The sequence below is a fragment of the Carassius gibelio genome, chromosome B5 (assembly GCF_023724105.1).
Source record: "Carassius gibelio isolate Cgi1373 ecotype wild population from Czech Republic chromosome B5, carGib1.2-hapl.c, whole genome shotgun sequence".
Lineage (NCBI taxonomy): Eukaryota > Metazoa > Chordata > Actinopteri > Cypriniformes > Cyprinidae > Carassius > Carassius gibelio.
The window spans coordinates 19,368,075-19,391,075 of NC_068400.1; the positions used below are offsets into that span (position 1 = coordinate 19,368,075).

Below are 23,001 nucleotides of genomic sequence, written 5' to 3' on the forward strand. Positions count from 1 at the left end.
AAAATGTTTGTACAAAATAGTTTTGAGTTTGTACAGTCAAAGGTAGACACTGCTATTTTTTTGAACACACCCCTTTCAACTAATTGCCCAATTGCACAGCCTTAAGAGCGTGCATATCATGAATGCTGGGTCTTGTTTGTTTTCTGACAATCTACTGAACCTACTGGTAACTTGTTTGCCACGTAGCAATAAAAAATATACTAAAAACCTTGATTATTCTGGTTAGTCACATTGTACTGCTATTATTTTGAACAATACTGTATATATATATATAATAACATATATAAATATATATAATTTAAATGTATTTAACCTTGAGGCAACAACATACAATTTTTTAGGAATCTGGCAAGTTCAAAAACTTTCAGTGAAGTTCCTCAAAGAAAACAAAGGCAAACACTGAATTAATGAAGTCTAAAAATATATCTAATTTCCAAAAAATATATCTTAATTGCTACCTATGCTCTTATTGTTGAAGGCAGAAACGTTAATTCATGCGTTCATGACATGACCTCAAAGTTAGATTCTTGTAATGCCTAAATGGGTAGTTGTTCTGCATGCTTAATAAACTCCAGCTGGTCCAAAGTGTGGCAGCTAGAGTTCTTACTAGAACACGGAAGTATGAGCAAATTAGCCTGGTTCTGTCAACACTGCACTGGCTCCTTATTAAACATTGTATAGATTTTAAAATCCTGCTAATTACTCATAAAGCCCTGAATGGGACCACCTCAGTACTTGCACAAGCTCTTATCGTTTTATAGTCCTCTACGTCATCTGCATTCTCAAAACTCTGGCAATTTGATAATACCTTGAATATCAACTGGGCTGCTGATCGTTTTCCTGTTTAGAGCTCAAATTCTGGAATAAATTACCCAACATTGTTCAGTAGGCAAACACACTTTGCCAGTTTAAATCTAGATTCAATCTAGACCCATCTCTATAACCTGTCGTACACATATCACACTTACAGATTTTTATTACTCAAATCTGTTGAATAATTTTTAGGCTGCATTAATTACGTAAACCGGAACTGGGAACACTTCTAATAACACATGATGTACTTGTTACATCGTTAGAAGAATGGTATAAATGCTAATATTAGTTGGTGTGTTTCTTATTCCAAGTTCACCATAGCCACCAAATCCAGTCCGTATACAGTCCAGATGGTGGATCAGCACCTAGAGACGACCTCTACAGCCTTGAATTTCAGCAGAGACCACAAAAATTACATGAGCTTCAGAGACAGAACCCCAGTATTAGACCTTGTCTCCTAGACAGCCACCGGGACAAGACCAAGGAACCAGATGAGCCCTCTGGAATCTAACTTTGCTACAGCATGGATGAACCTGCTGATTTGTCTGGTCAGAGGAGAACTGCCCCCCCCCGACTGAGCCTGGTTTCTCCCAAGGTTTTTTTCTCAATTCTGTTTTGGTTCCTTGCCACTGTCACCTCTGGCCTGCTTAGTTGGGCACACTTAATTTCCAGCCATATCTTCAATTTGATTTCAGATACTATTTCAACTGAACTGAACTGAATGATGACATCACTGAATTCAATGATGAACTGCATTTAACTGAAAATGTTGTGTTTACTACTGTCCTTTTTGCACTGACACACTATTTTCCTATTTGATACTGTAGAGCTGCTTTGACAATCTGTATGTCAGATTATACATAGATAGATAGATAGATAGATAGATAGATAGATAGATAGAAGATAGATAGATAAATAGATATATAGATAGATAGATAGATAGATAGATAGATAGATAGATAGATAGATAGAAGATAGATTGAAAAGATTTTAGTTGAAATTTCAAATATTTGTACCTTAGCAATAACATAGCAACACCCTAGCAAAAGCGTTACATAAATAAAGGTGACTTGACTCTAAAATTACTTGTTGCCATAGTTACCCAACTATGGATAACTACTGTATACTATAGGGTAACTATAATGAGAGAAAACTAATTTTGTGTAAACAAAGGGAAAACACTGAATTAATGAAGTCTAAAATTACTTGTTGCCATAGTTACTCAACGTTAATCCCTGCTGAAAGCATGGAAGAGGAATGCAGTGACAGAGCAGCTCTGATTGACAGCACAGCTGTGTGAAAGTAAGCCATCCTGATCCAAAGAAACAGTGCATCAGCAAATGGTTAGAGCTCTCCTCCTTCAGAATGAAAAAGGCTGCCATCTGCAGCCAAAAACATAAAAATTTCTCCTTTGGCTGCAAAGACAAGTACATTTATTTTATTAGAGAATAATTAACTAGTCACTTGCTCTTCATTAAAACATTTGTGAAGTCAGGACGTCATACTTGGCATGGAAAATATTACACAACCTTATTGCTGGTTATAAACTCAGCAAAAATGATGACATAAAAGAGCATAGAAGATATGATCAAATGTGGATATTTTTTACATTCGTCACAAAGTATCATTCTCTGATGGGTACAGCATTGTGTCGTCGAGCTGATCTCCGATTGGTGTACTAAAAGTGGAATTTCTTTTAAATGGTTGATCCTTAGTTTTAACTGCTGTCACACCCTGTAAAAGAAAACATTACTTATAAACCCACTCTAGTGCTGCAAAAATAAACATACTGACTGAAACTTCACAGAAGATGCTGACCTGAATCTTCTGATAGTTATCACTCCAAAATGTGATAGCTTGGTCAGCTGTGTAATCATGATCCTGAAAGAGACAAGCTGTTTAAAGCCGAAAGGCACACAAATTTACATACACCAGTGCACACATATGTAAAAGTACAGTCACAGCAATACTATTACAGGTACCTCTCAATAAATTAGAATGTCGTTAAAAAGTTAATTTATTTCAGTAAGTCAACTCAAATTGTGAAACTATTAAATAAATTAAATACATGTATCCATTTAGCTGACGCTTCAATCCAAAGCTATTTACAGTGCCTTCAGGCTAACAGTTTTTACCTAACCTGTGTTTCCAGGGAATCAAACCCACAATCTTGTGCTCTACCATTTGATCCATGGGAACTAGTGTTGTCACGGTACCAAAATTTCAGTATTCAGTACCGATACCAGTGAAAATCCACGGTTCTCGGTACCAATTTCGGTACCAAAGCAAAACACAAAAATATGCTAATTAAAAAAAAAAAAATAACTTTTTAGCACTAAAAATAAAACCAATGCCATTCTTTATACTTATTTACAAATGTGTTTAAAGTTTTTCTACAAGTTATATAATTATGAAAAACAGTAAACAAGATTCACCCAAGTTTAATGTGTCTTTTAATTTATGAAATATTGTGATTTATTTATTTTAAAAATAAAGTTTTATAAATGTTTTCAACAGTAGTAGCAGTATCACATACATTTTACTAAATAATATAGTAATATTTCTAGAACAATGCCTTTATGTAAAAATGAACTTTTAGGCCTAATGAATGCATTTTTGTCATTTTAACTGAACTTAAGACTGGTGGTGATGCTTAAGATATTTTGGGTCATTGAGGGTTTCTGTAAAAAAATAGTAATAGATCATATTAATTATTATTAAAAGCTAATACTACTACTAACTCTACTATCATACTAATGTATATAAAATGCACTATGATTTGATGAGCTGCTGGGTTCATGAATATTAATCTCGTTGTCTGCGTTCGGTCAAACTGATTTGCTGAAATCAAAACAGGGATGGTACTATTCAGCGCCAGCCAATGAAATTGCCATTTGCGCATTAGCCCACTACCGGAGAAACCGGTTTGTCTTCTGCTTGTTCGAAAATGAATATGAATATTCCTAAATGAACTCCATTATTTCGACAGGAGAAGGCAACAAAGAATAGTTTACATATAGTGTGTCGATTCAGCGTGGTAAGACTCTCGCTCTCTCTCTCTTTGCATGTGTGAGAAACAGCGCTATCAGTAAAGCGACGGTGAGTCGTGCGCCTTCACAAAGAGTTTACAGAGCATCAAATACAGGTTCGCTGTGTGTCCATTGAGATGAACTGAAAACTTCAGATCGCTTGATGGAGAGAGAACTCTGAAGTTCAGATGCTGAAATTAATGCAAGCATCATGCCCTTCAGTCTATGTAGTAAACAAACCCGCACGTCTCTGCCATTCATTAATTCACACAGAGACGCGCAGAACACAGATTCATATTTCAAAAAACTTTTGCGGCTTAACATTTACAGATACTGGTCCATATGGAGATTTGATTTGATTAATTTATGCTAACTTTAACAAATTCCATGACTGTCCATATTAAAATGTAAATTAAACTTTCATGACTGGATTTTGAGATTCCGTCCTCGTTTTCTGCTTCGCGGAAATCATAGCGCTGTACCGGGTTTGAACAGGACCTCGGTACTACCGGTACTTAAAGAAACCTGGTACCGTCACATTTAATTTTAATTTTAATTAATTTTAGTACCGACTTGGTACCGAAGTACCGGGTCTTTTGACAACACTAATGGGAACACTAAATTAATTAATGAATACATTTATTAAATAAATTCAGTGCACACAGACTTTAGTAGTTTAAGTCTTTGGTTCTTTTAATTGTGATGATTTGGCTCACATTTAACAAAAACCCACCAATTCACTATCTAAACAAATTAGAATATGGTGACATGCACATCAACTAATAAATTCAAAACACCTGCAAAGGTTTCCTGAGCCTTCAAAATGGTCTCTCTGGACTGCTGATCTGACAGTTGTCCAGAAGACAATCATTGGCATCCTTCACAAGGAGCCACAAACATTCAATGCCAAAGAAGCTGGCTGTTCTCAGAGTGCTGTATCCTGGATTGTCAAGCAAAATTGATTCAAGAATTTGAGTGAACGTCACAAGGAATGGACTGAGGCTGGAGTCAAGGCATCAAGAGCCACAACACACAGACGTGTCAAGTAATTTCGATACAGATGTCGTAATTCCTCTTGTTAAGCCACTAGTCTTACCTGGGCTAATGAGAAGAAGAACTGGACTGTTGCCCAGTGGTCCAAAGTCTTATTTTCAGATGAGAGAAAGTTTTGTATTTCACTTAGAAACCAAGGTCATAGAGTCTGGAGGAAGGGTGGAGAAGCTCATAGCCCAAGTTGCTTGAAGTCCAGTATTAAGTTTCCACGGTCTGTGACGATTTGGGGTGCAATGTCATCTGCTGTTGTTGGTCCTTTGTGTTTTTTGGAATCCAAAGTCACTGCACCTGTTTACCAAGGAATTTTGGAGCACTTCATGTTTCCTTCTGCTGACCAGAATTTGTAGATGCTGATTTCATTTTGCAGCAGGATTTTGCACCTGCCCACACTGCCAAAATGTCAAGCTGTCTAGTTTCTGTTTCCCTGGGTGTCCACTAGTGGGCTCACTTCCCCTTAGGCACTTCACCGTAGGCACTAGAATTCCACTAGGCTTGTCCCTTCATCACAGTAATTCCACTCCTGCTAATTGCACCAGGTTCTTTCACTTAATTGTCATTAGCATCCCTATATTTACCAGTCCTTTCCTGTTTTCTGTATGGAGTTCTTACCTTTCGTGATCCAAGTCTGCTCGTCCTCCGAGATTCCTCGTCTTCTGTTCCCTTTGCTGTTCCTTTCCTGTTTGTTTCATTTTGGATTGTTTTTCTGGTTTTGACCCGGCTTGTTGGATTATTATTTGGATTGCCCCTAAATAAACATACCTGCATTTGGATCTCTCTCTCCCTGTGTGTTACTGGGTCGCGATCGTTACACAAAAGCACCAAAAGTTGGTTAAATGACCATGGTGTTGGTGTGCTTGACTGGACAGCAAACTCACCAGACCTGAACCCCCATAGAGATTGTATGGGCTATTGTCAAGAGGAAAATGAGAAACTAGAGTCCAAACAATGCAGATGAGCAGAAGGCCGCTGTCAAAGAAACCTGTGCCCGGTTGCATGAAACTCCTTAAGCTAAGAAATCCCTTAGATATAAGGTTAAGGGGTTGGGTTGCAAGAAAAAAACCCTAAGGGTTTCCTTAAGGAACTTAAGGCTGTTATTAAGTTTTTCCCCTTAATTATCCAAGTGTTCCCTTAAGCGTTGCTACAAAGTCCTTAGTGACCATTTCACCTTAATAAATTTAAGGGACCAAAACAGCTCCCTTAAGTCAACTTAAACTCAAAATACGTTGGCTGATTTAGTGTTAAATGAAGAGGAGGAAATACCAAGGTGTGTTTTTAATGATCGTAATAATCCCTTGGAGACGATGAATGGTCAATGAAAGGCTGAAAAGTATTATTATTATTAAAACCACTTACGAAAACAATAAATGCCTTTTCATCCTCTGTCTAGTTTGGTTTACGTTTTTGGTTTTCTGTTATGTTTGTACTCTCCATAGCAAAAATATATTAAGACAAGTGTGATTTTAGCAAGGGTTTGGCTTTATGGTTTGTTATGTTCTGTTTACTGTTAGAGGCAGTAACTATAGCAACCACTGCGATCTTTGCCGTATGTTGTCAGAAACTATTGTGAAACGCTTAGTATAAACACTTAGGTAAGGGTGACAGTTAAGAGGTTTCTCTTAATGAAACCCCTTACCTCAGGGATTTTTTCTCCCTCAGGGAAACCCACACTTAAGGAGTTTCATGCAACACATACCACTCAGCAGTGCCCAAAACTAATTACCTCCATGCCACGCTGAACTGAGGCAGTAATTAAAGCGAAAGGAGCACCTACCAAGTATTGAGTACATGTACAGTAAATGAACATCCTTTCCAGAAGGTCAACAATTCACTAAAAATGTTTTTTATTTTTATTGGTCTTATGAAGTATTCTGATTTGTTGAGATTGTGATTTGTTGGGGTTTTGTTAAATGTGATCTTAAATCATCATAATAAAACAAACCAACTTAAACTTAGACTTAAACTACTTCAGTCTGTGTGCACTGAATTTATTTAATACACAAGTTTCACAGTTTGAGTTGAATTATTGAAATAAATGAACTTTTTCCACAACATTCTAATTCATTGAGAAGCACCTGTATATTTAAAGGTAATGGTGAATAGAAACAGACCGTGGTCAGTGGTGCACGGACAGACTTAAAGCCCTCCACCTTGTAGTCTGCTTTGGTCACAGAGCACAACTCAGGGGCAAGAGGCTCTATGTTCATCTCTGCCTGTATCTGATCACTGTAAAATAGATAACATTAACAATGTTAAAAAACTGCATAGTTGGTTTGTATTTGTGATTCAATCAATGAGTTCTAATATACTTAGAGAGAGAGAGAGAGAGAGAGAGAGAGAGAGAGAGAAGGAGAGAGAGAGAGAGATCTGTTCATCTCAGTGTCAGTTGTTTAATAAAGCTCATATGCTTGAACATGGTTTTTAATATTGTACAATACACAGTCACTATGATGTCTAGAGATGATGAAGTGATGACTCATGACTAAGTGAAGCAGAAGGAGTCTCTCTAAATCAACAGATGGTGGAAACAAAACAGATTGAAATATATGTTTGCATGTCTGTCTAACATTTATTCACAGTGACAACAATCTGACAAATAGGAAGAGCCAACTCAGCCTTAATGTGAACTTGCCGTTTGATAAATTGATTACTTCTATAAAAGAGTATTAAGTCTTTTCATGCCCGCCTAAACCAGTTCTATGGGTATGAGGTACTGTCTCACTTCAGAATTATATATATATTTTTTTGTTCTCTCTCTCTCTCTCTCTCTCCCTTTCAATTTAAAAGCAATATTGCAACCACTTGTCTGGGGTCTGAGACTTGTTGTCAAGGTTATGTTCAAAGTTCAATTACAATGTTGCATGATAAATAAAAAATAAAATTATTTAATTGAACTATGAATCTTACCATGACACAAACATTCTTACATCACCCCTCTCCCACTATTTCCTCTACTGACACATGAAATGAGAAATGTGGGAGGATCATAAAATGTAATTCGTGTTTTACACACAATGAGGTCCTTAAACATTAAACTTTAAAGTAAATGTTTGTTTGTTTAGCTACCTTATTCTTTTGATGAGGTCATTTTCCAACAGTTCAGCCCGGTTTCCTAGAATGAAAACAACTGTGAAGTTTATTAATAAGATTTATGCAGCAGAAAACACAGAGGGCTTTCATTTGAAAGGACCTCTGTGGAGCACTATATAAGCTGAAGAACGAAAAGGAATTTAAATAATTAACAATAAGTCAAATTAATTAAAAAATGCAAAAGTCATTTTTAATCCCTAGGTCAGCTGACAGAACTGTCTGTCACTATTACGATTGGTTCAGTTCTGCATTTTTTATGCGTTACACTTGTGGATTATGCAGGTGTTTTAGGTAAAACCTACTGGCTGACATAAGCTGTCAAGAATGAATCACAGAAGCATCTGTTAAAACAGCTGGAAAAATCATAAGCACAACATTCTGTATAGTTTTTTCAGCAAATGTTTATTTATGAATTTATACAATCCTTATTATAACACCTGTATAATTTTAACCTACCTTTTTGTCGCACACCAATGCTTTTAGGAGATTTGAAAGTAGCTTTGAATGTACTGATCCCCTGTACTCTAGCAGTGACGTCCATGGTAAGAATCCCTGTGTGTCCGTACTTATGAACGCATGATGTAGGCTTGGTCCTGTCTAGCAATGCAGTAGCCCTCTGAAACGCGTGAAAGAAAAAAAGAAAAGTGTAACGTCATTGTAAAGGTGAAGGTGAAGCGTTCATATTTTATCTACGTTACATATGTACCACCAAGATGACGAACAAAAAATTGCTAAGCCTCAGCCTGCAGGGTCATTTAAACATCCTGTGTGAAACATACCTCCTCAACCCAGTTTCCCAGTAAACACCTTCCAACCGCGTTATTTTCCTCATCCACCTCTGATGTCATTGTACTCACGTTCTCTTGCATTACGCCGCTGTTTGATAAGCAACAGCCCGGTTAGTCGGAGGCTTAAATAATTGCTATAATTTAATTGCACTTGATATGGTTTTGTTTATACCTCTCAACTCTGCACAGACCCTGAGAGCGCTGCTTGACTGTGCGTCTCACCATGGTAACATAAACAAACTAATTTTGCCATATCGATTTCCATTGGACAACTGAATAACTCTTTCTTTCTTTCTCTTTCTTTCTTTCTTTCTGTAACATTAAGATCACTTTACACAATCTTAAAAAAAAACTTATACTTTCAAACGATGCATGCATTTAATTGCATTAGTTTGTTACTTAATTTTTAAAACGACGAAAACCTACTCTTGTCACACACACACACGCACGCACGCAAACACACTTTATGTATGTGTAATGTGTGTGCTTTGTGTGTAAAATAAATAAATAAATAAATAAACCCGGTTTTGTGTGTGTTTTTGTATAATTAAAATGTTAGTTGTAAAATTAGACAAGGGAGATATTTTTTTTCCAGAAAAATGTTTCACTAAAATTCATCACCTAGTAGCATAAACGAATGAATGAACGAACGAACGAACGAATGAATAGCAACAACTTGAAACAAAGTAGTTGCATTGGGACACCAACCATCGATCCTCATCTATGCACAATAATCTGCCTGTCTGTAGTCTACATGCTACATCTGTATGAGACATGAAATCATAGGCGTATGGTGGATCAGTTTGCACATCACTCAGTGGGATGTCACAGGCATTTCCCTAAAAGCTGGATAGGACTTGCATTCAGGAATCTGGAAAACATTTGGAGAAAGTTGAACTGGTGCATTCAGTTAAGTCACTTCCAGACAGTAACTTAATGTTCACTGTGCTGAATGTATTAGTACTTTCTCTGAACTCATCCCCAAAACCACAAGACAGTGGGCTCCAGACTGTTGAACTGAGGTTAGAATAGTGACCTAAGTCTCATGCTTACTGAAGAAATACATAGACAGACAGAGAGAAAAGAAAACACAACACAGAATCTATAAAATTCAGACCAATTAAGCCTCTTTTTATGTTCATATGTAGGTTTCACGTAAATCAGTACATCATTCTAAACTTTCAAAGACCAAAATGAAAATCTAATGTAAACTTGAAAACAAACATACAGGTTTTTTTTTTTTTTCAGTAAATTTAACTGTTAAGATAAAATATAATTGGAAGATTTTCATTAATATATATATATTAATGAAATAATTAGTATCAATAAATAGAAGAAGGCTTTAAAATGTATCTGCGTTGTTAATCTTTTTGATCTTTTATTTAAAAAAAAAAAGCACAAAAATGTACTACTTTCATTAGATAATAAGAATTTAAAATGGGGGGAAATGTCATTATGAAATAAAAAAAAATTATCTAATACACATTGGCCACAATTAATGGCCCCCTTTTATTCAGTACTTTTTGAAACCTCCATTTGCCAGTTTAACAGCTCTGAATCTTCTTCTATAATGCCTGATGAGGTTAGAGAACACCTCACAAGGGATCAGAGACCATTCCTTGATCCAGAATCTCTCCAGACTCTTTAGATTCCCATCTCCATGTTGGTGCTTCTTCTCTTCAGTTCACTCCTCTCATTTTCCATATGGTTCAGGTCAGAGGACTGGAATGGCCATAGCAGAAGCTTGGTTTTGAGCTCAGTGCCCCATTTCTGTGTTGTTTTTAGGTTTGTATTTAGGTTATTGTACAATTGGAAGATCCAAACATGGCCCATTATAAGATTTATAACAGAGTCAGTCACTTACTGATTTTTTATCTGTTGGTATATTTGATAGAATCAAATATGTCATGTATTTAAACAAGATGTCCAGGACTTCCAGTGGAAACATAAGCCCACGACATCAAAAATACACCAGTATATTTCATTGTACACATGGGGTACTTTTTCATCTCTGTGTTCACCAAACCCATCTTGAGTGTTTGCTGCTAAAAAGCTCATTTTTAGTTTCATCTGACCATAGAAGCCAGTCCAATTTGAAGTTCCAGTCATGTCTGATAACTGAATATGCTTTAGTTTGTTTTGGAAGAGGTAGGATAATTTTTCTTGAAATCCTCCTAAACAACATGTGGTGATGTAGGTGCTTTTTTTTTTTTTTAAAGGTTTTCTGAATCTTAGACTCAAGTATTCTCTGCAGTTCTCCAGATGTGATCCTTGGAGAGTCTTTAGCCACTCAAACTCTCCTTCTCACCATGCATTAGGACGATATCGACACACGTCCTCTTTCAGGCAGATTCGTAACATTTTCTGTTGGTTGGAAATTATTAATTATTGTCGTGATGGTGGAAATGGGAATTTCACTGCTCTAGCTCTTTTCTTAAAGCCACTTCACCAATTTGTAAAGCTCAATTATCTTTTGCTGCACATCAGAAATATATTCTTTGGTTTTTCTCATTGTGATGGATGATTAAGGGAATTTGGGCTTTGTTTTCCATCCTCTTTGTATTTCCGTGAAACAGGTAGCCATGGCTGGATAATTTCATGTTTATAATCACGCTGGAGTGCTCAAAATTGTGAATATGAATGGAAATATACTTCAGAGATATTTTACTCATAAGAATTTCTAGAGGGTGGTGGGGGGGGGGGGGGGGGGGAGATGTGGTCAATAATTTTTCTTTTTCATACTAGGCATTTCTAGGAGAAATCTATTGTGAAGCCTTTGATAATGTATTGTTATGAGAGACATGTAAACTAGCTTTAAGGGTCTTCTGTGTGACTTTATCAAACTTGGTGTTGTCAATTTTTTTCAAAATCTCTCCTAACAAACACCTACTATACTCTACAAGCCATGTTCTCTAGAACTTTCAAGACATCACTACTTCTGGACCACTGTGCAGCTTCAAAATGTTGACTCTCCCAGTGACAAGGTTCTCTCAAAGCACAACGCCATTACTATTTGACCTAGTTTAAAAATAGTATGTCTATGAGCCAAAGAGTATGTGCAAGACTTTCTCAAACTGCACCATTTCTAACACTCACTGCTCCAGGAGCTTAAGACAACATTTCCCCACCCAGAATTCACAGTGAATTCTACAGTATTGTTCAAAATAATAGCAGTACAATGTGACTAACCAGAATAATCAAGGTTTTTAGTATATATTTTTTATTGCTACGTGGCAAACAAGTTACCAGTAGGTTCAGTAGATTGTCAGAAAACAAACAAGACCCAGCATTCATGATATGCACGCTCTTAAGGCTGTGCAATTGGGCTATTAGTTGAAAGGGGTGTGTTCAAAAAAATAGCAGTGTCTACCTTTGACTGTACAAACTCAAAACTATTTTGTACAAAAATTTTTTTTTCTGGGATTTAGCAATCCTGTGAATCACTAAACTAATATTTAGTTGTATGACCACAGTTTTTTAAAACTGCTTGACATCTGTGTGGCATGGAGTCAACCAACTTGTGGCACCTCTCAGCTGTTATTCCACTCCATGATTCTTTAACAACATTCCACAATTCATTCACATTTCTTGGTTTTGCTTCAGAAACAGCATTTTTGATATCACCCCACAAGTTCTCAATTGGATTAAGGTCTGGAGATTGGGCTGGCCACTCCATAACATTAATTTTGTTGGTTTGGAACCAAGACTTTGCCCGTTTACTAGTGTGTTTTGGGTCATTGTCTTGTTGAAACAACCATTTCAAGGGCATGTCCTCTTCAGCATAGGGCAACATGACCTCTTCAAGTATTTTAACATATGCAAACTGATCCATGATCCCTGGTATGCGATAAATAGGCCCAACACCATAGTAGGAGAAACATGCCCATATCATGATGCTTGCACCTCCATGCTTCACTGTCTTCACTGTGTACTGTGGCTTGAATTCAGAGTTTGGGGGTCGTCTCACAAACTGCCTGTGGCCCTTGGACCCAAAAAGAACAATTTTACTCTCAGCAGTCCACAAAATGTTCCTCCATTTCTCTTTAGGCCAGTTGATGTGTTCTTTGGCAAATTGTAACCTCTTCTGCACATGCCTTTTTTTTAACAGAGGGACTTTGCGGGGGATTCTTGAAAATAGATTAGCTTCACACAGACGTCTTCTAACTGTCACAGTACTTACAGGTAACTCCAGACTGTCTTTGATCATCCTGGAGGTGATCATTGGCTGAGCCTTTGCCATTCTGGTTATTCTTCTATCCATTTTGATGGTTGTCTTCCGTTTTCTTCCACGTCTCTCTGGTTTTGCTCTCCATTTTAAGGCATTGGAGATCATTTTAGCTGAACAGCCTATCATTTTTTGCACCTCTTTATAGGTTTTCCCCTCTCTAATCAACTTTTTAATCAAAGTACGCTGTTCTTCTGAACAATGTCTTGAACGACCCATTTTCCTCAGCTTTCAAATGCATGTACAACAAGTGTTGGCTTCATCCTTAAATAGGGGCCACCTGATTCACACCTGTTTCTTCACAAAATTGATGACCTCAGTGATTGAATGCCACACTGCTATTTTTTTGAACACACCCCTTTCAACTAATTCAACTAATTGCACAATTGCACAGCCTTAAGAGCGTGCATATCATGAATGCTGGGTCTCATTTGTTTTCTGAGAATCTACTGAACCTACTGGTAACTTGTTTGCCACGTAGCAATAAAAAAATATACGAAAAACCTTGATTATTCTGGTTAGTCACATTGTACTGCTATTATTTTGAACAATACTGTATGTGTGGTCATTCAAACCGCCAGGTCTGATCTGGGATCAGATTTAGCCAGCTTTAATTAATTCTTCCTTTGCTTTATTGACAAATAGGTCCGAAGCTGATTGAGTCTCATCATCTGACCCCTCCTCTTTTCCTGTTATATGCTCTGTGGTTTTGCACTGTGTCAGACATTGAGAGGTACAATGATGCACACATACACACATAAATTGACCACTTACAGAAGGTTAAATTTTTTAATAGTTAAAGAGTTTAGTCAGTCTTACATTTACATTTACCAGATGCTTTTATCCGAAGCTATTTACAAATGAGGACAACAGAAGCAATCAAAACCAAAAGAAGAGAAATAATATGTACATTAAGTGCTGTAACAAGTCTCGGTTTGTCTAATGCATTATATGAAACAAGGTTTTTTTTTTATCATACATAAACAGAAAATAAGTAGATACAATAGAAAAATTATAGAGAATGTTAGTGTTAAGAGCATAATAATAAAAAAATTGAAAGAATAGAAAAAGAATAGAGAATGATAGCGTTATAAGGTTTCTTTTTTTTTTTTATAAATAAAAATACAGAACGCTATAGTGTTAGTGGTATCTACGCTAATATTAGTCTGTTTCGCTCTTATTCTGAGGTCACCATAGCCACCAGATCCAGTCTGTATCCAGATCAGAGGGGCACTGGATCAGCACCTAGAGAGGACCTCTACAGCCCTGAAAGACAGCAGAGACCAGGAAAACTATTCCCCTATAAAGATCTTGTCTCAGATGACCACCGGGACAAGACCACAGGAAACCGATGATTCTTCTGCAGAATCAGACTTTGCTACAGCCTGGAATGGGCTAGTTGCATATCTCCGTCATCTTGGATTTCCGGTCTAGCGAGTGTGTGCATAGATACTTCTGGTTTTGCGGGTCGTGTTATTTACTAAAGAAAATGGTGTTTTACACAAGGTGTTTGCAAGATCTGCCAAATATTACTATTAATGATGTCCACCGCATCATTCAAGCCTCCTCTTCTGCACCAAGAAGTAAGCGTGAGAAGGGGTTTAAAATGTATGTATCCAGTTACATCGATAACTACGAAGGTACGTACATGTAAGTGAACACTGCAGAAATAAAACTGGTAAATAGTTATAGCCAAGCTAACTGCAACAGCCAGTTATACAGATATCTGAATAAAGTCTAAATAACTAGCTAGGTAATTTCACTAATTACACAGTGTTTTAGTCTGAATGTGCTAACGATGTCATGACATTGTTCAATCAATCAATCAATCACCTTTATTTATATAGTGCTTTAAACAAAATACATTGCGCCAAAGCACTGAACAACATTCATTTGGAAAACAGTGTCTCAATAATGCAAAATGATAGTTAAAGGCAGTTCATCATTGAATTTAGTTATGTCATCTCTGTTCAGTTGAAATAGTGTCTGTTTTAATTTGCAATCAAGTCAATGATATCGCTGTAGATGAAGTGACCCCAACTAAGCAAGCCAGAGGCGACAGCGGCAAGGAACCGAAACTCCATCGGTGATAGAATGGAGAAAAAAACCTTGGGAGAAACCAGGCTCAATTGGGGGGCCAGTTCTCCTCTGACCAGACGAAACCAGTAGTTCAATTCCAGGCTGCAGCAAAGTCAGATTGTGCAGAAGAATCATCTGTTTCCTGTGGTCTTGTCCTGGTGGTCCTCTGAGACAAGGTCTTTACAGGGCATCTGTATCTGGGGCTCTAGTTGTCCTGGTCTCCGCTGTCTTTCAGGGATGTAGAGGTCCTTTCTAGGTGCTGATCCACCATCTGGTCTGGATACGTACTGGATCCGGGTGACTGCAGTGACCCTCTGATCTGGACACAGACTGGATCTGGTGGCCACGGTGACCTCGGAACAAGAGAGAAACAGACAAATATTAGCGTAGATGCCATTCTTCTAATGATGTAGAAAGTACGGTGTTATGTGAAGTGTTCCGGTTCCAGTTTACCTAATTAATGCAGCCTAAAAATCCTTTAACGGATTTGGATATTAAAAGCATATTAGTATGTTATGTGTATGCCAGGTTAAAGAGATGGGTCTTTAATCTAGATTTAAACTGCAAGAGTGTGTCTGCCTCCCGAACAATGTTAGGTAGGTTATTCCAGAGTTTAGGCGCCAAATAGGAAAAGGATCTGCCGCCCGCAGTTGATTTTGATATTCTAGGTATTATCAAATTGCCTGAGTTTTGAGAACGTAGCGGACGTAGAGGAGTATAATGTAAAAGGAGCTCATTCAAATACTGAGGTGCTAAACCATTCAAGGCTTTATAAGTAATAAGCAATATTTTAAAATCTATACGATGTTTGATAGGGAGCCAGTGCAGTGTGGACAGGACCGGGCTAATATGGTCATACTTCCTGGTTCTAGTAAGAACTCTTGCTGCTGCATTTTGGACTAGCTGTAGTTTGTTTACCAAGCGTGCAGAACAACCACCCAATAAAGCATTACAATAGTCTAACCTTGAAGTCATAAATGCATGGATTAACATTTCTGCATTTGACATTGAGAGCATAGGCCGTAATTTAGATATATTTTTGAGATGGAAAAATGCAGTTTTACAAATGCTAGAAACGTGGCTTTCTAAGGAAAGATTGCGATCAAGTATCACACCTAGGTTCCTAACTGATGACGAATAATTGACAGAGCAACCATCAAGTCTTAGACAGTGTTCTAGGTTATTACAAGTAGAGTTTTTAGGCCCTATGATTAACACATCTGTTTTTTCTGAATTTAGCAGTAAGAAATTACTCGTCATCCAATTTTTTATATCGACTATGCATTCCATTAGTTTTTCAAATTGGTGTGTTTCACCGGGCTGCGAGGAAATATAGAGCTGCGTATCATCAGCATAACAGTGAAAGCTAACACCATGTTTCCTGATGATATCTCCCAAGGGTAACATATAAAGCGTGAAGAGTAGCGGCCCTAGAACTGAGCCTTGTGGTACTCCATACTGCACTTGTGATCGATATGATACATCTTCATTCACTGCTACGAACTGATGGCGGTCATATAAGTACGATTTAAACCATGCTAATGCACTTCCACTGATGCCAACAAAGTGTTCAAGTCTATGCAAAAGAATGTTGTGGTCAATTGTGTCAAACGCAGCACTAAGATCCAATAAAACTAATAGAGAGATACACCCACGATCAGATGATAAGAGCAGATCATTTGTAACTCTAAGGAGAGCAGTTTCAGTACTATGATATGGTCTAAATCCTGACTGGAAATCCTCACATATACCATTTTTCTCTAAGAAGGAATATAATTGTGAGGATACCACCTTTTCTAGTATCTTGGACAGAAAAGGGAGATTCGAGATTGGTCTATAATTAACTAGTTCTCTGGGGTCAAGTTGTGGCTTTTTTATGAGAGGCTTAATAACAGCCAGTTTGAAGGTTTTGGGGACATATCCTAATGACAATGAGGAATTAATAATAGTCAGAAGAGGACCTATGACTTCTGGAAGCACCTCTTTTAATAGCTTAGATGGTATAGGGTCTAACATACATGTTGTAAGTTTAGATGATTTAACAAGTTTATACAATTCTTCCTCTCCTATAGTAGAGAATGAGTGGAACTGTTCCTCAGGGGGTCTATAGTGCACTGTCTGATGCAAAACTGTAGCTGACGGCTGAATGGTTGCAATTTTATCTCTAATAGTATCGATTTTAGAAGTAAAGTAGTTCATAAAGTCATTACTGCTGTGGTGTTGGGAAATGTCAACACTTGTTGAGGCTTTATTTTTCGTTAATTTAGCCACTGTATTGAATAAATACCTGGGGTTATGTTTGTTTTCTTCTAAAAGAGAAGAAAAGTAATCAGATCTAGCAGTTTTTAATGCTTTTCTGTAGGATATGCTACTTTCCCGCCAAGCAATACGAAATACCTCTAGTTTTGTTTTCCTCCAGCTGCGCTCCATTTTTCGGGCTGCTCTCTTTAGGGTGCGAGTATGCTCATTATACCATGGTGTCAAACTGTTTTCCTTAACCTTTCTTAAGCGTAAAGGAGCAACTGTATTTAAAGTGCTAGAAAAGAGAGAGTCCATAGTTTCTGTTACATCATCAAGTTGTTCTGAGGTTTTGGATATGCTAAGGAATTCGGATACATCAGGAAGATAACTTAAAAAGCAGTCTTTTGTGGTAGAAGTGATGGTTCTTCGATACTTGTAACAAGAAGTAGAATTTACAATTTTGGCTATATGAAGTTTACACAGAACTAAATAATGATCTGAGATATCATCACTTGGCTGAATAATTTCAACACTATCAACATCAATTCCATGTGACAGTATTAAATCTAGAGTATGATTTCGACAATGAGTAGGTCCTGAAACGTGTTGTCTAACACCAATAGAGTTCAGAATGTCTATAAATGCTGATCCCAATGCATCTTTTTCATTATCGACATGGATATTAAAATCACCAACTATTAAGACTTTATCTGCAGCCAGAACTAACTCGGATGTAAAATCACCAAACTCTTTAATAAAGTCTGTATGGTGCCCTGGTGGCCTGTATACAGTAGCCAGTACAAACATAACAGGGGATTTATCATTAACATACGTTTCTCTGGATAATGTTATATGAAGCACCATTACTTCAAACGAGTTATACTTGAAGCCTGCCCTCTGAGAAATCCTGAAAACGTTATTATAAATTGAAGCAACTCCTCCCCCTTTGCCTTTTAGACGCGGCTCGTGTTTATAACAATAATCTTGGGGGGTGGACTCATTTAAAATAATGTAATCATCAGGTTTTAGCCAGGTTTCTGTCAAGCAGAGCACATCTATATTATGATCAGTTATCATATTATTTACAAAAAGTGTTTTCGTAGAAATTGATCTGATATTCAATAAGCCAATCTTTATCATTTGTTTATCCATATTGCATTTGTTTTTTATTTGTTGAACCTCAATTAAATTGTTAACCTTAACTTGGTTTGGACGTTTTTTGTATTTTCTAGTTCGGGGAACAGACACAGTCTCTATAGTGTGATATCTAGGTGAAAGAGTCTCTATGTGCTGAGAATTAACTGACCTCTGTGACGGGAGGCAGCTAGCAGACGGTCGGTTTAGCCAGTCTGTCTGCTTCCTGACCTGGGCCCCAGTTAGTCAAGTATAAACACTAAGACTATTTGCCATATTTCTAGACAGAAGAGTGGCACCACCCCAGGAGGGATGAAGACCATCTCTTTTAAACAGGTCAGGTCTGCCCCAAAAGCTCGTCCAATTGTCTATGAAACCTATGTTATTCTGTGGGCACCACTTAGACATCCAGCCATTGAGTGATGACAATCTGCTATGCATCTCGTCACCACGGTAAGCAGGGAGGGGACCAGAGCATATTACAGTGTCTGACATCGTGCTTGCAAGTTCACACACCTCTTTAAAGTTATTTTTAGTGATCTCCGACTGGCGAAGTCGAACATCATTAGCGCCGGCATGAATAACAATCTTACTGTATTTACGTTTAGCATTAGCCAGCACTTTTAAATTTGCCAAGATGTCAGGCGCTCTGGCTCCCGGTAAACATTTGACTATGGTGGCTGGTGTCTCTATATTCACGTTCCGTACAATAGAATCGCCAATAACTAGAGCACTTTCATCAGGTTTCTCAGTGGGTGCATCACTGAGTGGGGAGAACCTGTTTAATGTTTTGATCGGAACAGAAGAGCGGTGTTTTGACCCACGACTACGCTGCCTCACCGTCACCCAGTTGCCCTGCTGCAGGGGCTCTGCTGGAACCGGACAATGTACAGGAATCCCTGAGCTAGACGCATCCAAAGCCATATCTAGAGCCCTAACATTCTTACTGTCCTCAATTAAAGTTTGGATGCGTGTCTCTAATTCTGAAATCTTCTCTGTCAGCCTAACTGTTTCCCTGCATTTATCACATGTGAATCCCTCATCAGCGACAGAGATAGATAAACTGTACATGTGGCAAGAGGTGCAAATAACAATTGTAGGAGAAGCCATTACTCACCGTGCTTGATGAAATATTCTTACTGCGGTTGTTTGATGAACTTGTGGAAAACTGCAGCGTGAGAGAGGAGAGGAGAGGAGAGGAGAAAAGAAAACGCTAATGACAAGCTAACGAGTGCTAACGCTTTGCAGGTATTGTTCTTAGTATCAAACAAAGATCACACAGGAAGAGTGAGCGTCAGGGCTACTTGCTACAGATCTATGAAGAAAAATGAGAAACCACACAATTTTAGAGTCAGTTAAATATCTCAGCTGTGTTCTGGGGTTTTTATGAGCCTTATCCTAGATTCTTTATAGCTATATATTCTTGTTAAGGAACCTGTTCATACACTGGAAATCTAAATCAACTAGCTTGATGATGGTAATGTTAGCTCCTGAAACATGTTTCTAACATAAGCAAGCAAGATTTATAGGTTTATTGGTTTCATTTAACTGTAGCACTAAAATCTCTGATAGTGCAACTTTGCCAGAATTCAAAATATTTATTTAGCTCTCATGGAAACCCCGAACGTGGTTTTTACGGCTAATGTTCTCTGTTCAGAGAAGTTTGTTCAGCCTGAACCTGTTCAGTGTTCAGTGTTCATTGTTTTACAAACTTTTTAAAATATTTGCCTGGTTTCACAGAAAAGACTTAAGCCTATTCCCAGACTAAAATTCATGTTTCATCTGTCTTAACTGAAAGCAATTTGCAGACATATCTTAAAATATGATATGTCTGCATATCATATTATTGTTATTATTGTTGTTATATGTTTTTGTTGATATAAAGGCACGTTTATAAAAGCTACTTAATTTTTTTAATTTAATAGAGGTTTAGACCTGGCTTAATCTAAGCCCTGTCTGTGAATTTAGGCAACTAAGCAAGAGCAAGATGAGACCGTGACTACTTCGACAAGGCTCAGTCTGCTTTCATGACCATTTAACACATTCTGATTGAATTTTAATTCCTTAAAATGTAATTAATTGCTGCTTCAATCGCTTTTTTATATATATTTATAAATCCTTTCTTCACAGGAGCACACTTTACAAAGCAGTGCAAGGAGATTTGCCTGATCAAGACGTGCTTAAAGTTTCAGAATTTTACAAGGACTTTTCAACAGACATTGCACCACTCATTACTACATTGTCTATAAATGCTGACGTCGCACTAGTTGATTCTGCTCTTGGAAAAGTCCAAGAAGGCAGCCCCATCTCCTTTCACCATCCAGTGCCAGTGAGCCGGACAGTAATTTACCACCCAGATTCCCCTCTTCCACCACTCCTACCTTTAGATGGTTACAGGCTTGAGCCCACCAGCTGCCAGTTTGTTTGCAGTCACCAACAGCAACTACATCTGCAGTCACTGGAGACTACGTTGGACATGGCCAGGAGAATAGAAGCTGCCACAAGGAAACAGAGTGACTCTGTGGAGTGGTACAGAGTTAGAAAGCCACGGATCATGCTTCGCGCTTCAGGGCGGTGTGCCATGTCCGCGGCCAGAGATCCTCAGAACACCTTGCTGAACGAATTCGGAGTGGAACAGCACAAACAGCAGCAATGAAAAGGGGCCTAGCACTGGAGCCTGTAGCAATTCAGGAGTATTGCAGAACAAAAAACACAAATTTCTGGTCTTGTGGGTTTGTCATCCACCCAAATGTCCCCTGGTTAGGGTCATCACCTGATGGTGTCATTTTTGACCTAACTGAAAGACCACCATTTGTCCTGCTTGAAATAAAGTGCCCAAACGCAAAAAGCTATGTTGATTGCAGCTATTTAAAGTTACACAGTGGTACCATGCAACTAAAATCACAGCACAGCTACTACTGGCAGGTCCAAGGCCAGCACTTGATTACTGGAATGGTGTGTCCAACCCCAATCAAACAACTAAAGCAGCTAATTAAGGTGTTCACAGTTACTTGAAATTTAAAGGCAGGTGTGTTTGATTTGGGTTGGAGCTGAATTCTGCAGGAAAGTACCTCCAGGAGCAGGGCCAAACACTACTGCTTCCTTTTAAGGAAGCTGAATGTAAAATAAAAGGTAATATGAGGGTTTAAAGGACAAGTTGGCAATTTTCAAACAGCTCTATTTTGTTAGAATTTTCATTTACATACTGTTAAATCTCTGTTCTAGTTAGCTGCAGAAGACACCCCATTTATTACCCCATTCATTCTAGCAATACAAAGCTGATTTAAAATGAGCATACGTATCTTTTCAACACTAGCATTACCTTTTCTTGTGACATTCAGCTTTTAACTGACCATGACTTCACCAGCGGTCCATTCTGGTAGTTGACCAGAAAGCAAGCTACACTAAACAGCTGGTCAATGCTGCCACATATTGACAATGGTATGGGTTTGTCAAAAAGTTTGTTCTCCTTTACCCTCCAGATGCATCTCTCAACATGTACTCGCAGCCGGGCAATGGATTGGGTCTGTTGGACATCCTGTCTGGACATCTGGGAATTCTTTGACCGATAAGCAGGTCAGTAAACCTTGCAAGGAACGAGATCATCTACCAAAAAGCCTGTGTCAACCATAATGGCCATGTCTGGTGTGAGGCATTTAATAATAATAAAAAAGTTTGAAAATCTCCCGGTCACTCATAGAGCCTGCATACAGCACTGAAACAAAGGTAATGGCACCATGTGGTGCAATGCCAATCCTTCAATGTACTGTGTGATTTGTAATTCGAAAACACCTCACTCTAAAGTAGTAGAGAGGAGGGTGTTTGGCAGTATAATTCAGTGCAGTCCAGCACCACTTGAGTGTCAGGGAAGTCTGCAAACTCTGGTGGTAAGAGAGCTCTGATGACTTCTTTTGGTATCCACAGGCGAATTGAATCAAGTAGATTGTACAGAAAGTGTGTCCAAGTCACAATGATTCGGCTAGCTGTGGTGCGATGAACACCAAAGCGCTCTGCTAGATTCCTGAGAGGCAGACCCACAGACAAGTGCATCAGAAAAAGCAGCAGCTCATCTAACGGTGCAAGTTTCTGTGAAAAATTAATAAAGAGAGTTTAGATACAGATTCATTTGTGATTGCACTGTACCACTAAACCTTATTGTAGATTATTTACTATTTACTTACATACCATTGTTTTGGTTTGGGTCAGCTCATCGAAGCTGTCAGAGGCAGCCTTTGCCCTGGTGATTCGCACCATCCTACTTTTTGCAGCAGGCTCCACCAATTTCCAAAAGGCCAAGAAATGCTTGTAAGAAGCAAACCTAAGAAGTGAAGTGACATTCAGCCAAGTATGGTGACCCATACTCAGAATTTGTGCTCTGCATTTAACCCAGCCGAAATGCACACACACAGAGCAGTGAACACACACACACTGTGAGCACACACCAGGAGCAGTGGGCAGCCATTTATGCTGCGGTGCCGGGGAGCAGTTGGGGGTTCGATGCCTTGCTCAAGGGCACCTAAGCCGTGGTATTGAAGGTGGAGAGAGAGCTGTA

The 23,001-nt window shown here is 38.2% G+C and overlaps 3 protein-coding genes across 4 annotated transcripts in view; 1 reads left to right on the plus strand and 2 right to left on the minus strand.

Moving 5' to 3' along the window:
* The window catches only part of LOC127958874 (uncharacterized), an 88,315-nt gene that overhangs the window by 15,416 nt on the left and 49,898 nt on the right, over positions 1 to 23,001 (plus strand). The gene's annotated exons all lie outside the window — the stretch shown is intronic.
* spag8 (sperm associated antigen 8) lies at positions 550 to 9,184 on the minus strand. Of its 2 annotated transcripts, none has more exons than XM_052557931.1 (7): positions 8,943 to 9,184; positions 8,762 to 8,858; positions 8,439 to 8,598; positions 7,959 to 8,004; positions 7,004 to 7,118; positions 2,632 to 2,694; positions 550 to 2,547 (listed from the first exon to the last, which is right to left on the minus strand). In XM_052557931.1, the coding sequence occupies exons 1-7, from the start codon at positions 8,993 to 8,995 to the stop codon at positions 2,428 to 2,430; spliced, it is 654 nt and encodes a 217-aa protein (XP_052413891.1). In that variant the 5' UTR covers positions 8,996 to 9,184; the 3' UTR covers positions 550 to 2,427. The 2 variants fall into 2 exon arrangements, with proteins under 2 accessions (XP_052413891.1, XP_052413892.1); XM_052557932.1 differs by having other exon boundaries at positions 2,418 to 2,547; positions 2,632 to 2,708.
* LOC127958881 (uncharacterized) lies at positions 16,784 to 19,685 on the minus strand. The gene has a single exon (XM_052557924.1). The coding sequence runs from the start codon at positions 19,557 to 19,559 to the stop codon at positions 18,696 to 18,698; it is 864 nt and encodes a 287-aa protein (XP_052413884.1). The 5' UTR covers positions 19,560 to 19,685; the 3' UTR covers positions 16,784 to 18,695.